General features: G+C 41.7%; 1 protein-coding gene across 1 annotated transcript; it reads left to right on the forward strand.

Moving 5' to 3' along the window:
• Positions 1-7,205: 7,205 nt before the first annotated feature.
• On the forward strand, positions 7,206-11,595 carry APOLD1 (apolipoprotein L domain containing 1). The gene is made up of 3 exons (XM_036252232.1): positions 7,206-7,267; positions 8,056-8,237; positions 9,536-11,595. The coding sequence occupies exons 2-3, from the start codon at positions 8,235-8,237 to the stop codon at positions 10,277-10,279; spliced, it is 747 nt and encodes a 248-aa protein (XP_036108125.1). The 5' UTR covers positions 7,206-7,267; positions 8,056-8,234; the 3' UTR covers positions 10,280-11,595.
• Positions 11,596-12,727: the final 1,132 nt, after the last annotated feature.

Raw genomic sequence — 12,727 nt, forward strand, 5'->3', positions numbered from 1 at the left:
CCCCCTGTAACCACTGTTCTACTTTCTGTCTCTGTGAATTTGCCTAGTCTAGATACTTCAAATGAGTAGAATCATACAGCATCTATCCTTTCTATAGCTGCTTTTTAACTGAGTAAAAATGTCTCCAAAACAAGAGAACTACAAAAAACATCCAGTTGTTGCCCACACTATTATCTCGAAGGAAATTCAAAGAGATTGGAACCTGGGCCCATGTTTTCAGGCCACTGGGCCATGGTCTTGTAAGCTTCTCCAGGAGAGGCCTGGAGCTCAGTCCTGAGGCGGTCCTCAGCCCCTTCATGGAGCCCACGTCCACCACAGACCTGACTCTGGTGGCCACGGGCCTACCGAACTGCAGCAGACTTGCTGAAACACTCTACAACATTCAGCTGAAGCCACACCCGCACTGCCCTCCGGACAGCTTGTCACTGGCCCGGCCCAGGGCTCAGAGAAGCGCACTGGACTAGCCCTGTGTTCCCCCTTCTCACCCACGCCTTCAACAGTAATGATTTCTTTTACTAAACTTTTTTACTAAAAAATAAAACACAGGTTATAAAACTGCATGAAAAAATGATCATAGTGAGAACATGTTTGCAACCACCACCCAGGCCAAGAAATAGAACCTTGTCAGCCACCCCAAAAACCCTGTATGTCCCATCTGCATCTCAGCCCCTGCTTTTCAAAGTAACTACCCTCTTGATTTTCTTAAACTATTTTATTGAGATATAAGTCACATACCATGTAAGTCGCCTATTTAAAGGGATTATAATTTAATGGTTTTAGAATATTCACCGAGTTGTGCAAATATCTCCTGGCTTTTATAGCTCTTCCTTGCACCCAGTGGTAAAGTTCACACAGGAAGGGCAAAGTAAATGCTTGCTCTGTCTTTTCATTTACCACTTTTCAGGATATGGGATTAATTTCCCTTTATCTTCCAAATATAACCAGTTAGTTGTTTTTTTTAAACCATATGAACTCATGGTTTTAAATAAGTTTGATGGGTTTCAATTCATTGCAATTATTATCCTTAGTGAAGCTCAAATTGTTCCATCTTGGCCAACACTACCTCCTGGGTCCTTTTGACACATCTGTAGTTGTCTTTAATAGATTCCTTGCTATCTGGTATGATGAGCTGCTATACAGCATATTACAGACTTTGGTGATTTAAATAATGCGATATTGATGTAGGAATGGACAAATAAATTAATAAAATATGGGACTTAGTAAGTCATAAGGTTATGCAGTGGATACCCATTGTTTGTTGTTGTTGTTTGCTTTCAGCATTTATTGCACTTTCTACTAGGAATAGTTTCCCCCAATTTATTTCGGACATCACTCCTGGCTCATTCAGCCTTATTAAAGTGTGTTGAGAGGGACTGACACCATCTTCAGCTCTAGGTGCTGCCTTGATGGACATCAGCATATCCTGTCACCCTGCCCACAGTGACTGGTTTAGAGATGGGCATGGCCAGAGTTCATAAAAACCAAGAAGATTCGGCTTCTAGGAAAGATGTTGGGATCATTGGCCTTCAATTTGGAAGAAGATATTAAATTTCTACTTCTTACGATTCATAAATATTCACTGCAGTGGTATTAAGAATCTATAAGAGTCTATTATTATTATTATTATTATTATTATTAGAAGACACAGAAAGGCAAAAAGCCATATTGATTGATAATTTGTTTGCATGATGTTAGGACTACAAAACAGCACGAGTAAAATGAAAGCAAATTGAATGGAAGGAAATATTTGCTACACATTTAACAAGAATTATTATCATAGTAAACCTTCTATATGTGGATAAGAAAAAAGGCAACATAAATATGGGTGCAAGATATAAGCAGATAATCCATATAGAAGAATATGGGCAAAGAGGGGCACCCTTCCCTTAAAAAACCCACATATGAAAACATATGAAAAGTATTCAACTTCACTCATAATCAAAGAAGTGCATTTTCAACTGCACATAGTTTTTCATAGTATGGATATACTAAAGTTTAACTAACCATTTCCCTACTCACAGAAATTTAGATGAGTAATTTATTACATACAGTGCTCAATGAACATCTCTGTCCTGCGTCCTGGAACCTGTCTGCTTTGCGATATTAAACCTCGTAAACTGAGAATGTGGTAGCAAACTCCTTGGTATCTGGACCCCAAGTAGAAGATGTATATTTGTAGATGCACTCTGAAATGTATCATCAGAATGTTCTTTGGATTTTATTCCTAATCACGTGCTTAATCTAATACACTGAGGGATTCTTGGAACTTTTTCTGGTTAGATTAATTCAAACAGTCAGAAATTGTTCTCTTTCCTTGAAATAAAGCTGATTGAAGGATTACATTGTCTGAACAGCTGTAGGATTCAGAAGCGCCTTGATAAAGACTTTATTTTTAGGTTATAATTTTCATAGATTTCTTTTGGATTAATGGTCTAACACGAATGTTTGACTAGAGCCTTACTTTTCATTTATCATAGCTACAGCTTGTTTGTTGCTCATTAGATATAAGTACATTCCAGAGAGAGGAACTTGTTGGCTCTCTGCCAAGGAGGGAGAGAAAATATTAATCAAATTGAAAATATGTATGCCTTTTGTTCCAGCAAGTCCAATTATAGGACTCTCTCCTATGGAAATACTCACCAAAAGTATTCACACATATATACATACCTAAATATACCATTGTTTGTAATAAACTATTCAGTTGAAAATATTATAAATGCCCATCAGTAAAGGAATGGATAAAGAAATCATGACCTGTCAATATGCTGATTGACAGCTATGAGTATCACTTTGGAAAAATGTCTGTATTAGAAAGGTCCTGGCAGGAAAAAGAACTCATTCCAGATGTTTCAAGTGAAGAGATTTTAAGAAAAAGTTTACTTACAAGAGGTTGAACAGTGTTAAGCCAATAAAGAGATGGGAACATAGCTACAGGCCAGCAATAGAGGAAAATTATTACCATTCCTAGGGCTTAAGGCACAAGGGAGAGGACACATATAATAGGAGCCCAGTGAAATTTGGTACCATAGAGGCAGGGCCACCCACTAGAACAATAGTCAAAGAGGGATACAGCTACTGCAAAAGACAGAGCTGAAGTGTGGGAAAGCAGGGAAGGAGCGCCCTGTCTTCTTTCTCTTGTGCTCTGATCTCTTGCTGGTGCCTCCCAGTGGCTGAACCCAGTGAGAAGCATTGGCCGGGGAACCTGGGTGAGGCAGTCCGTAGGAGTCAGCCTGCTGGGGTATAGAGCAGGTCCAAGGGAAAGGGCAAAATGATATATGGGGATAAGGAATGGCAATGTTTGTGTTATATTTTTAAGTGGAAAAAAATTGCATAGCAATGTATACAACAATATGATATTTTTGTAAAAGAAAATCACAACCACATATTGGTGTAATCATAAACATCTAAGAACATATAGCAAACTACAAGTCTCAATATTACTTTCAAAGGGTGAAAACAGATGGAGAGAGAAAACTCTCATCTTTAACTTTCTAAATTTTTATATTATGCAAATTTGCTACAAACAGTATTTCTTTTGGTATTAGAAAAATAAAGATAAGCTCTATTTTCCATGATGCTAGCTTGGCCATGTGACTTGACTGACCAATAGAATGAAAGCAGATATGATGGGTAGCATGTCTGAGCAGGACCTTTCAGTATGATTTGCTAATTTTTCTGCCAAAATATATGTTTTACTTTATCAACTCCATTCTTCTGTCAACACTGTCTAAATCCATAATAATCTCATTCATTTATTTCTATAGCCTACTAACTCATTTGGGTTTGAGCTGTGTACCTTTGAAATCCATCCTTTACACAACTGTCAGTGATGGCAAGTCCGACCCTGTAAGGCCACAGACGGCTCCCTCTCCCCTACATGGCATTTGAGAGCCATCATGGCCTTCCTTCTACATACTCCCTCAGCCTCATCCCTGGACATTCCCAGCTTCCCACTTTATGATCTGCAATACTAAATTGCCTGAAGCATCCTGAACACTCTACCATGCCTTGGTTAATTCTGTTCCCTTAGCTTGCCTTCCTCTCCCTCCTAATTTTTGTCCACATAATTTCTGTTTAACTGACAAGGTCAGTGCTTTCAGCAAGTCTTCCCTAGTTCTTCATAGGCACGCCCTAGCCCCGAGCTGCTTTGGTGCACACACCTCTGGCACTTTCCACTTGTAGCTCAAATGTTTTGTTCTGTATCTTAATGGATTGCCATCTCCTGAAGGGCAGGGATGGTATCCTAGTCAGCTTTTTATCCTAAGAATGTAGTATGATGTCTTGCACACTGTAGGCATTCAATGCACATTCGTAGAACTGCAAATTAACCAAACAAATTAACCATTAATATAAGAAAACTTTGAGCAGTCCCATAGCCTGCAGCTTGGGTTCTTACAAAGCTAATGGCATTATAAATTTGTTCATCTGGAAAGCAGTATAACAAAGTTGAACAAAAACCATGAAAATGTTCATTCTCTCCCAGCTGGTATGGCTCAGTTGGCTGGAGCATCATCCTATACACCAAAAGTTCGCAGGTTCAATTCCTGGTCAGGGAACATACCTAGGTTGTGGGTTAGATCCCTGGTTGTGGTGCATGCTGGAGACAACTGATTAATATTTGTCTCTCACATCGCTGTCCCCCCCCACACACCTCCTTGTTCCTTTCTCTAAAATCAGTTTTTTTAAAAAGAGTTCATTCTCCTTCACCTAGAATTTTTCTGTTTGTGAATATTCCCCAAAGAAATAATCCAGAGGGGGAAATTTACACAGATGTTCCTGGCATCTCTAGCTATAATAGTGAAAAAAACTGGAAGCAATCCAAGTGTCTAATAGGGAAGTGACTAAACAAACAATGGGATTATTACATAGCTATTAAAAATGACAAGAGGTGAGAAATATGTCAACATACAGAAGTGTGTATCTGTAGGAACGTTAAGTGGAGAAAAGAACAAAGAGCAGTGTTTATTATTATTATTTTTTTATCCTCACCCGAGGACATTTTTCCATTTTTGATTCAGATAGGGAGGGAAGGAGAGAGAGGAAGAGAGAGAAACATCCATGTGAAAGGGACACATCAAGTGGCCGCCACCCACACAACCCAACCAGGGCCAGGGACAAACTGCAGCCAAGCCCTTATCGGAAACCAAACCCAGGTCTCTGTGGACCACAGGCTGACGCTCTAACCACTGAGCCAAACTGGCCAGGGCAAGAGCAGTGTTTAAACACTAGTGGTTAAGGATGTGTATGTACATTATCAAAGATCATAGGCCAATTTGAAGAAAAGAAAATAGCTGGAGTTCAGTGTTCACGGGGTCTTTTTTAAAAGTTGCACAATTCCCTGAGTTTATAACAATAATAGTTGAGATGTCATGCAATGTAGATATCCTGGAAGTCCTCTGCAGAATAAGGGCTCTAACTTACCTACTAGGTTGTATATTCCAAGAGAAAATTTCATGCTAAATACTCATCAAATTATCATGAAAATAATGACATTTTAATTTTTAAAAATTTTTTATCCTCACCTGAGGATATTTTTCCATTTTTTTGTTCAGATAGAGTGGGAGGAAGAGAGAGAGAGAGACATCGACATGAAAGGGACACATCGAGTGACTGCCTTCCGCATGACCCAACCAGGGCCGGGGACAAACTGTAACCGGGGACAAACTTAGCAGGAACCGAACCTGGGTCTCTCTGGACCGCAGGCCAACACTCTAACCGTTGAGCCAAACTGGCCAGGGCAATAATGACATTTTTAAAGAGAAGACCATACCTTTAGTTTTATTCAACAAGCAATTTGAGAGTTTAACAATGTGGCAGAGGATTTACAGTCTCATGAAATTTACAAAAAATACGGACAAAATCCTCAGGTGGATATGTGTTATTATGGTAACTTTTATTTATTCAAGTGACTGTACATATTAGGACCTATTACAAAGAAATGTCTGTCAGCCTTTGGCCTAAACCTCACATTCACAAATTGTCTTGATTTTATGCTTTTGATGTCTCTAAAAGGAGTCCTATGTATAGTCACTGAGATATACTGATAAAGATCAAAAGGAAAAGGTCATCATCCTATAACTCTACGCTTGTATCACATTACCACTGTAGTGCACTATGGATTAATATTTTATGAATCCTGTGATTATCTTGTGAAAAGCAAAATACTGACATTGCAAGGTATATTACATTATAATTAAAAGAAATAAACCACAATTTTTCATATCTTGTTTTAGAATTTCTTTATTTTTGTATTCACTAAGAGCCTCAACAAATAGACATGTCCCAGGCTTCTCTAGATCTCTGGGAGGCCCTGATCATGATTATCACGTTATCTTTAAAATGTGATCATTTTAACGAGGGGGTTGTTAATAACTTAACTGTACACACACCTAACTAATAAACTGCTTTCTACTAGCCCTACTATTTCTGTGCCATACAACTAGGGGTCAGAAAACTCTAGAGCAGTGAGTGGCTCACAATCCTGGCTGCAGGTCAGAATCACCTACACTTGCCCAGACACCACTCCAGACCTCCTGATTCAGACTCTTCAGGGCTGGAGTTTGGAGATCCCGATACTTAAAAAGCTCTCTTTCTCTCTTCTTGCTTGCAGTAGGGAAGTTGGAGAAGCATATGGAAAGTGAAGAATCAGGGTTCTTGCCCGGCCGGTGTGGCTCAGTGGTTGACCATGGACCCATGCACCAGGAGGTTGCCGGCTGGATTCCCGGTCAGGGCATATGCCCAGGTTGGGCCCGATCCCCAGTAGGGGGCATGCAGGAGGCAACCGATCAATGTTCTCTTTCATCGATGTTTCTATCTCTATCCCTCTCCCTTCCTTTCTCTCTAAAATTAATAAAGGAAAAAAAAAAAATCAGGATTCTGTCCCTCCTTGCTCACAGCCTCTCCACCCTCAATTCAACCTGATTTACATTCCATTTGGAGTGTTAATGTTTATGGGGACATATTTCCCCACTTCTTCATTCAAAAGTGCAGGTAGATGCTGAAGGTATCTTGACTAAGGTAATATTTATTCTTTGAGGAGCTATAACCAGAATGCTTGGACATGGATCAGATTCAGAAAAATTAAGTTCAAAGGGGCCATGGTTGTGCGTAGTAGTAAATGACATATTGATAAATACAAAGTATAATTATAAAGGTGGGGAATTTCATTGTATTCCAGGAAGGTATGGCTGTTAAGACTTTCCAGATGAACCAGGGAGTTGAGACAATCACTTAAGGAAGAAACCAATTTGGCCTTCCTCGTTTTAAGGTGAGAATGTTAGAAGAAGGATGATGTATCTGGGGCCCGGTGGTCAGAGGCTGCCAGGCTGAGCTCCAACCACCAGAAAGTACCCACAGATGCTATACTCCCTTTTCCCTTCTGAGTTATTCAGATAACTGCCCTTCAAGCCATGCTTCACTAACCTGGGGATAGAATCCATTCATTGAACTATTTCATGGGCTACAATTGCTACTTTAAATGAAAACCTGGGAAGCTGAATCCTTGCTGCTGTTGAGAGGATATAATTAGCTCCTTGTGCAGCAATGACCCCACGGATTTTTCTGACGCATTTGGCCTGCAGTGTGACCTTTCTGAGACCTCCAATATCTTCTCCACAGCTGTAGATGCCCAAAACTGCACGAGCACTTCCTGTGGGTGTGGCTTTTCATGTTTTTAAAAATTTTTTAAGGCTTCATGCTTATTGGATTACATATTTTAACCACTCACAGATTTGTAATGCTTTTTTTCAAATACAACAGTGGACTCTAAGTGGCTATATCAAACATAAGAGTCCTCCCTTTTCTTTTTAAAAAATGATTTTATAATTGTGGCCTCTCAAGAAACACTATAATTGGTCAGCCTGGGGTGCATTTGATGTCCTTCCAGATAACGTCATTAGCTATTTTCAGGAAAGGAAAGGCAGAGTATACCCTCTTGGGAAAATGACAACACTTGTTTCAAGTTGGGGAAGAGCCTGCTGTTCTTTTCCTGCATTTGGGGAAAGAGAACACACATTGTTCATTTCCTAAATACGGGATGTGCTGTGCGCCTGGCAGGTCATTTTCCACCACGTCACATCCTTCTGGATGAAGGCAGCAGGGGCCAGGGCAGGAAATGGCAATTCTCAGAATGAGACAAGGCTTTCCCAGGGCAGTCATTGGTTCTCTGGAAGTATAAAGGATGCTCATCCAGAAACAGCCTCAGATTTTTCTTTCCTGGAGACAGCCAGAGGTGAATGGTAAGTGGGGAATCTAGAGGATACTATCTGAAAAATTGCCATTGGACTTGTAATACTGGGGTTACATCCCCGGTCCATTATATATTTTGAGTGACCTTTTTCTCACTTTGCTAAGAGATGTCTTTCCTTGGAAATTTATCACTGGTGGGTGGAATTATGGAGGCATGGAAGTAAAATGAAGACTTAGGAAGAGTCAGGAGACAAATGTTCTAGACTGGGCTCTGTGCAGGACTGGCAGCATCTAGAAACTGTCTGTGTTTCTATTTCCTCATCTTTCAGATGAGAATAATAATTTGTGTCCTGATATCTCACAGGATTGAAATGCTCTATTTCTGTGGCTTATCTGCCATTTTTAAGAAGTTCCCAATAATGATGAGTACAATGGATATGAAGGTAGGAATTTTTGGCAACTCGGAAGGATGTACCCCATGGTGTACAGTTCTGTCTCTTTGTTAGTCATCTGTAATTGGCTTCAGTTAAATTTGGCACAAGGTTTGCCCTCAGTGAGTTGTTAAACAAAAAATTTGGGTGACTTTATTTCATTCAAACGTAACTCATTTTTAAAAGGAAGCTTTCATAATAAAGAGACATAGTGGTATTAATTTAATTTAGTTTTAATTATACACCCACCAAAGAATGAGACCTGATGAGCTCTAGTTAGAATAAATAGCAAAACCACATTTTAGGCTTAATTCTAAGATAAGAGCGTGGAAGAATAAGCAGAAGAGCTGCTCTAGACAATCATCTAACTTAGAAAGATTAGTTTCTTACATTTGATAGACAAAATGATTTTTGAGTTTTTGGTGACTTATTTTGAGAGAGAGAAAGAGAGAGAACTGTATTACAAAACTCTTATGATCCAATTCTTCATGTAACAAAAGGACTTTGTAAACAGGTACAACCTCCCACTTGTAAAGTATCATCTTTTGAATAGAGCAGAGGCCTGAGTATTGCAGGTGTTAGAAGGCTCATCCTCTCCTCACTGAGTTTACATCTTATACACAAATCGTTAATAAAGTCCATCCTTAGGGTTCCCTGGGAGAAAAAGCAGAGGAGAGCTTTATTCCCATTTGCACATGCGGTTTCAAGGTCCTGACAACTTGTGTAACTTGTCCCAGATTAAAGAACGGATCTTTGGGAACTTGACACATGACTCACTGGAAAATGACCCAATTCCCTTGCGTGGCAGCGGCTATGTTTAACTTTTGCCAACTGCTGGCTCGCATATGGGAACCGCGATCGGGAGCCGCTCTTAGTCACGGAGACCACGGAATAACTGCGTGTCTGTGTCCCCGCAGGACATGGAGGGACCTGCCGCCTGGGAGCTGCAGGGCGCCGAAGCGCTGCGGCGTTTCCACGGGCTGCTGCTGGACCGCCGCGGCCGGCTGCACGGCCAGCTGCTGCGCCTGCGCGAGGTGGCCCGGAGCCTGAAGCGCCTGCGCAGGCGCTCCCTGGCGGCTAACGTGGCTGGCAGCTCGCTGAGCGCTGCAGGGGCTGTCACCGCCATCGTGGGGCTCTCGCTCAGCCCGGTCACCATGGGGGTCTCGCTCATGGCGTCGGCCGTAGGTCTGGGGGTGGCCACCGCCGGAGGGGCCGTCACCATCACATCTGACCTCTCCCTGATCTTCTGCAACTCCCGGGAGGTGCGGAGGGTGCAGGAGATAGCGGCCACCTGCCAGGACCAGATGCGCGAGATCCTGAGCTGCCTGGAGTTCTTCTGCCGCTGGCAGGGCTGTGGGGACCGCCAGCTGCTGCAGTGCGGAAGGAACGCCTCCATCGCCTTGTACAACTCCGTCTACTTCATCGTTTTCTTCGGCTCACGTGGCTTCCTCATCCCTAGGCGGGCCGAGGGGGCCACCAAGGTTAGCCAGGCCGTGCTGAAGGCCAAGATTCAGAAACTGGCGGAGAGCCTGGAGTCCTGCACGGGGGCTCTGGACGAATTGAGTGAGCAGCTGGAGTCCAGGGTCCAGTTCTGCACGAAGTCCAGACGTGGCCACGACCTCAAAATCTCTGCTGACCAGCCCTCAGCGCTGTTTTTCTGAGAACATCCGTCTTCCTAATGACCGAGGCCAGAAACCATCCCTGTGGGATGCTCCAGATTTGTAGCTCCCCCAGGAAAACACGAAGCTGCGTTAGGAGCTGAATGCAAAGGATGAGAAAAAACTGTTCTTGAAGTAGAGGGTCCTCACAGCCCTTCTTTTCCCATCACTGTGACATTCTGCTGGGGTTGAGTGTTTTCTTGCCTGATCCTAGTGGATATGTGACCTGAAAACTATTTTTCCTTAATCAAAACCGTTCAGTCTTCACTTCACTAGGCACTCCTGTTTTAAGTGGTTTGAGCTGAGGCTGGAGAGGGTGAGACATGGCCATCCTTTGGGTCCTCTGCAAGCCCTACTAGGCTTGGAGGTCCTCAGAATGCCGGTGTGAAGAGACATAAGCTTTAAAACCTGTCTTCCAGAGTTTCTGAGTACAAAGACCTCCGGACTCCAGAGCAAAGTGACCCTCTCTGAACAGTGTGTTGGGGTTCAGGACTCAAGAGAGGCCCCTTCCTCTGACATGCAGTCCTCTCCCCTCTCAGCTTATCCACTCACAGATCCAGCCTGGGGATGGAGTGGACCTTCCTGGATAGCTTCATATCCAGACTCTGAAAAGGGGAACCAGCCAGTCATCTAAGTGCTGCCTCTGGCAGGAAGAAGCTGAGGCCAAGGAAAATAAAGTGATTAACAGCTTCATTTACTGACATCATAGTGTAGAGAAGAGAGCAATGGCTTTGAGTTAGACAGTTCTGGGTTTATTACAGACTGTCACTACTGTGTGATCTTGGCCATCCAGTCTCTCTGAGACTTGTCTTCCTGGTCAGTAAAAGAGAGATGCTAAAAACTTACTCTGAGTATTAAGTGAGATAAGGTGCCTAGTGCAATGTCTGGCCCCTGGTCTGGCAGCATTAGCATCACTGGGGACTTGTTTGAGAGGCAAATTCTTAGACTCAACCCCTGACTTATTGAAGCAGAAATCTGGAGGTGGAGCCCAGCAATTATATTTAAACAAGCCCTCAGGGTGATTCTGATGTCTACTAAACTTTGAAAACCACTGCAACAGATGTTAGTTCCTGATCCCCTCGATGAACTTTCATGAAGTCTAATGCTCTCTCTAGGAGCTCCATGGTCTTCAGAGTCATTCACTGTAGATCAAGGACAGTCTATGTCCCAGTGTATTCTGGGGCACCTTCCCATCATGTTCACTAAGGAATGTAACATATTAGGCCCTTTAGAGGGCAGTGTTGTCCACTCATTGTAGAAACTGGTACAGAAAGGAATGTGAATTTATTGGAAACTGACCTTTATTACCTTCTCTGAAAACTGCTAGACCATGTATTTTTTAATTTATTTTAAAGTTTTTTTATTTAATTACTGTTTATTATTTGCATTTAATTTTATTTAATCATCACATTTAGAAAATAATAGGAATAGCAAGTGATTGAATGGGAGACTACTGAGGATCTTTTCGGAGATGAGGTTGAGTTTGACTTTCTGAGGCCGGTCATGGGCTCTCCTTGAATAAGTCTCTCTCTTTCCCATATGAAGTAAATGTGGGAAGTTCTGAATAGAGAGACCTGGAGCTGAGTTTAAGCTTATGATTGGAGGCTTGACTTGCAGAATATAGAAATGATGCAGGCATATTTAACCTGAAGGTACTTTGCCAGCAGTAACACTTGACCTGAAAGGAGAACCTGTTTAGCCCAGGGTTCTAAACTATTTTTCAGGGGGAAAAACACACACAATTAAAGGCATGTGAAGCCCTGGCTGGTTTGGCTCAACGGTTGGAGCGTAGGCCTGCGGATCAGAGAGTCCTGGGTTCGGTTCCCGCTAGGGGCACGTACCAAAAAAACAAAAACAAACAAACAAACAAAAAATAAAGGCATGTGAAGAAAGCACTTAGACCTTGGAAGCCTGATGACCTGTGAAGTTATATCGTATGGGTGATAGACAAAATAAGTTGTGTTATGGTGGTGATGTGTCATATTTTCGCATTGGGAGATGTAAAAATCTGTAGACTGTCTCTAAGAAAATATAATTTTTTCAATTTTAACTGTAATATTGAAAAACATGTTGAAAAGTCTTTGGGACTACACACACATAAAACTTGGCTGTATTACATAACTATTTAATATGCTTTAAATTGATTCAGTTTTCTCTCATGCTTCTCAATGATGGCAGTATGTCTGAGGAAGTATAATTTCAGTGTTGGGGGGAGTTGGTTAGTGGTTCTATATTTTAATTTCTCCTATAAATTTCAATCAATATGTATTCTGGTTTGTTTTCAAGTTGGTACTGGTTTATTTATAAACTGGTGTCACTTCCTAGACTACCTTGCACAGATGCTAGCATTTTAGGTCACCAGAATGTACATTATGATATCATTGTGTTATGTTATAAAGGTACAACCACTCCCTAACTCCACCTTCTATTAATGCTTAAGTTTGAATTATA

This window comes from Molossus molossus, unplaced genomic scaffold, assembly GCF_014108415.1.
Source record: "Molossus molossus isolate mMolMol1 unplaced genomic scaffold, mMolMol1.p scaffold_m16_p_10, whole genome shotgun sequence".
In the NCBI taxonomy this organism is placed as follows: domain Eukaryota; kingdom Metazoa; phylum Chordata; class Mammalia; order Chiroptera; family Molossidae; genus Molossus; species Molossus molossus.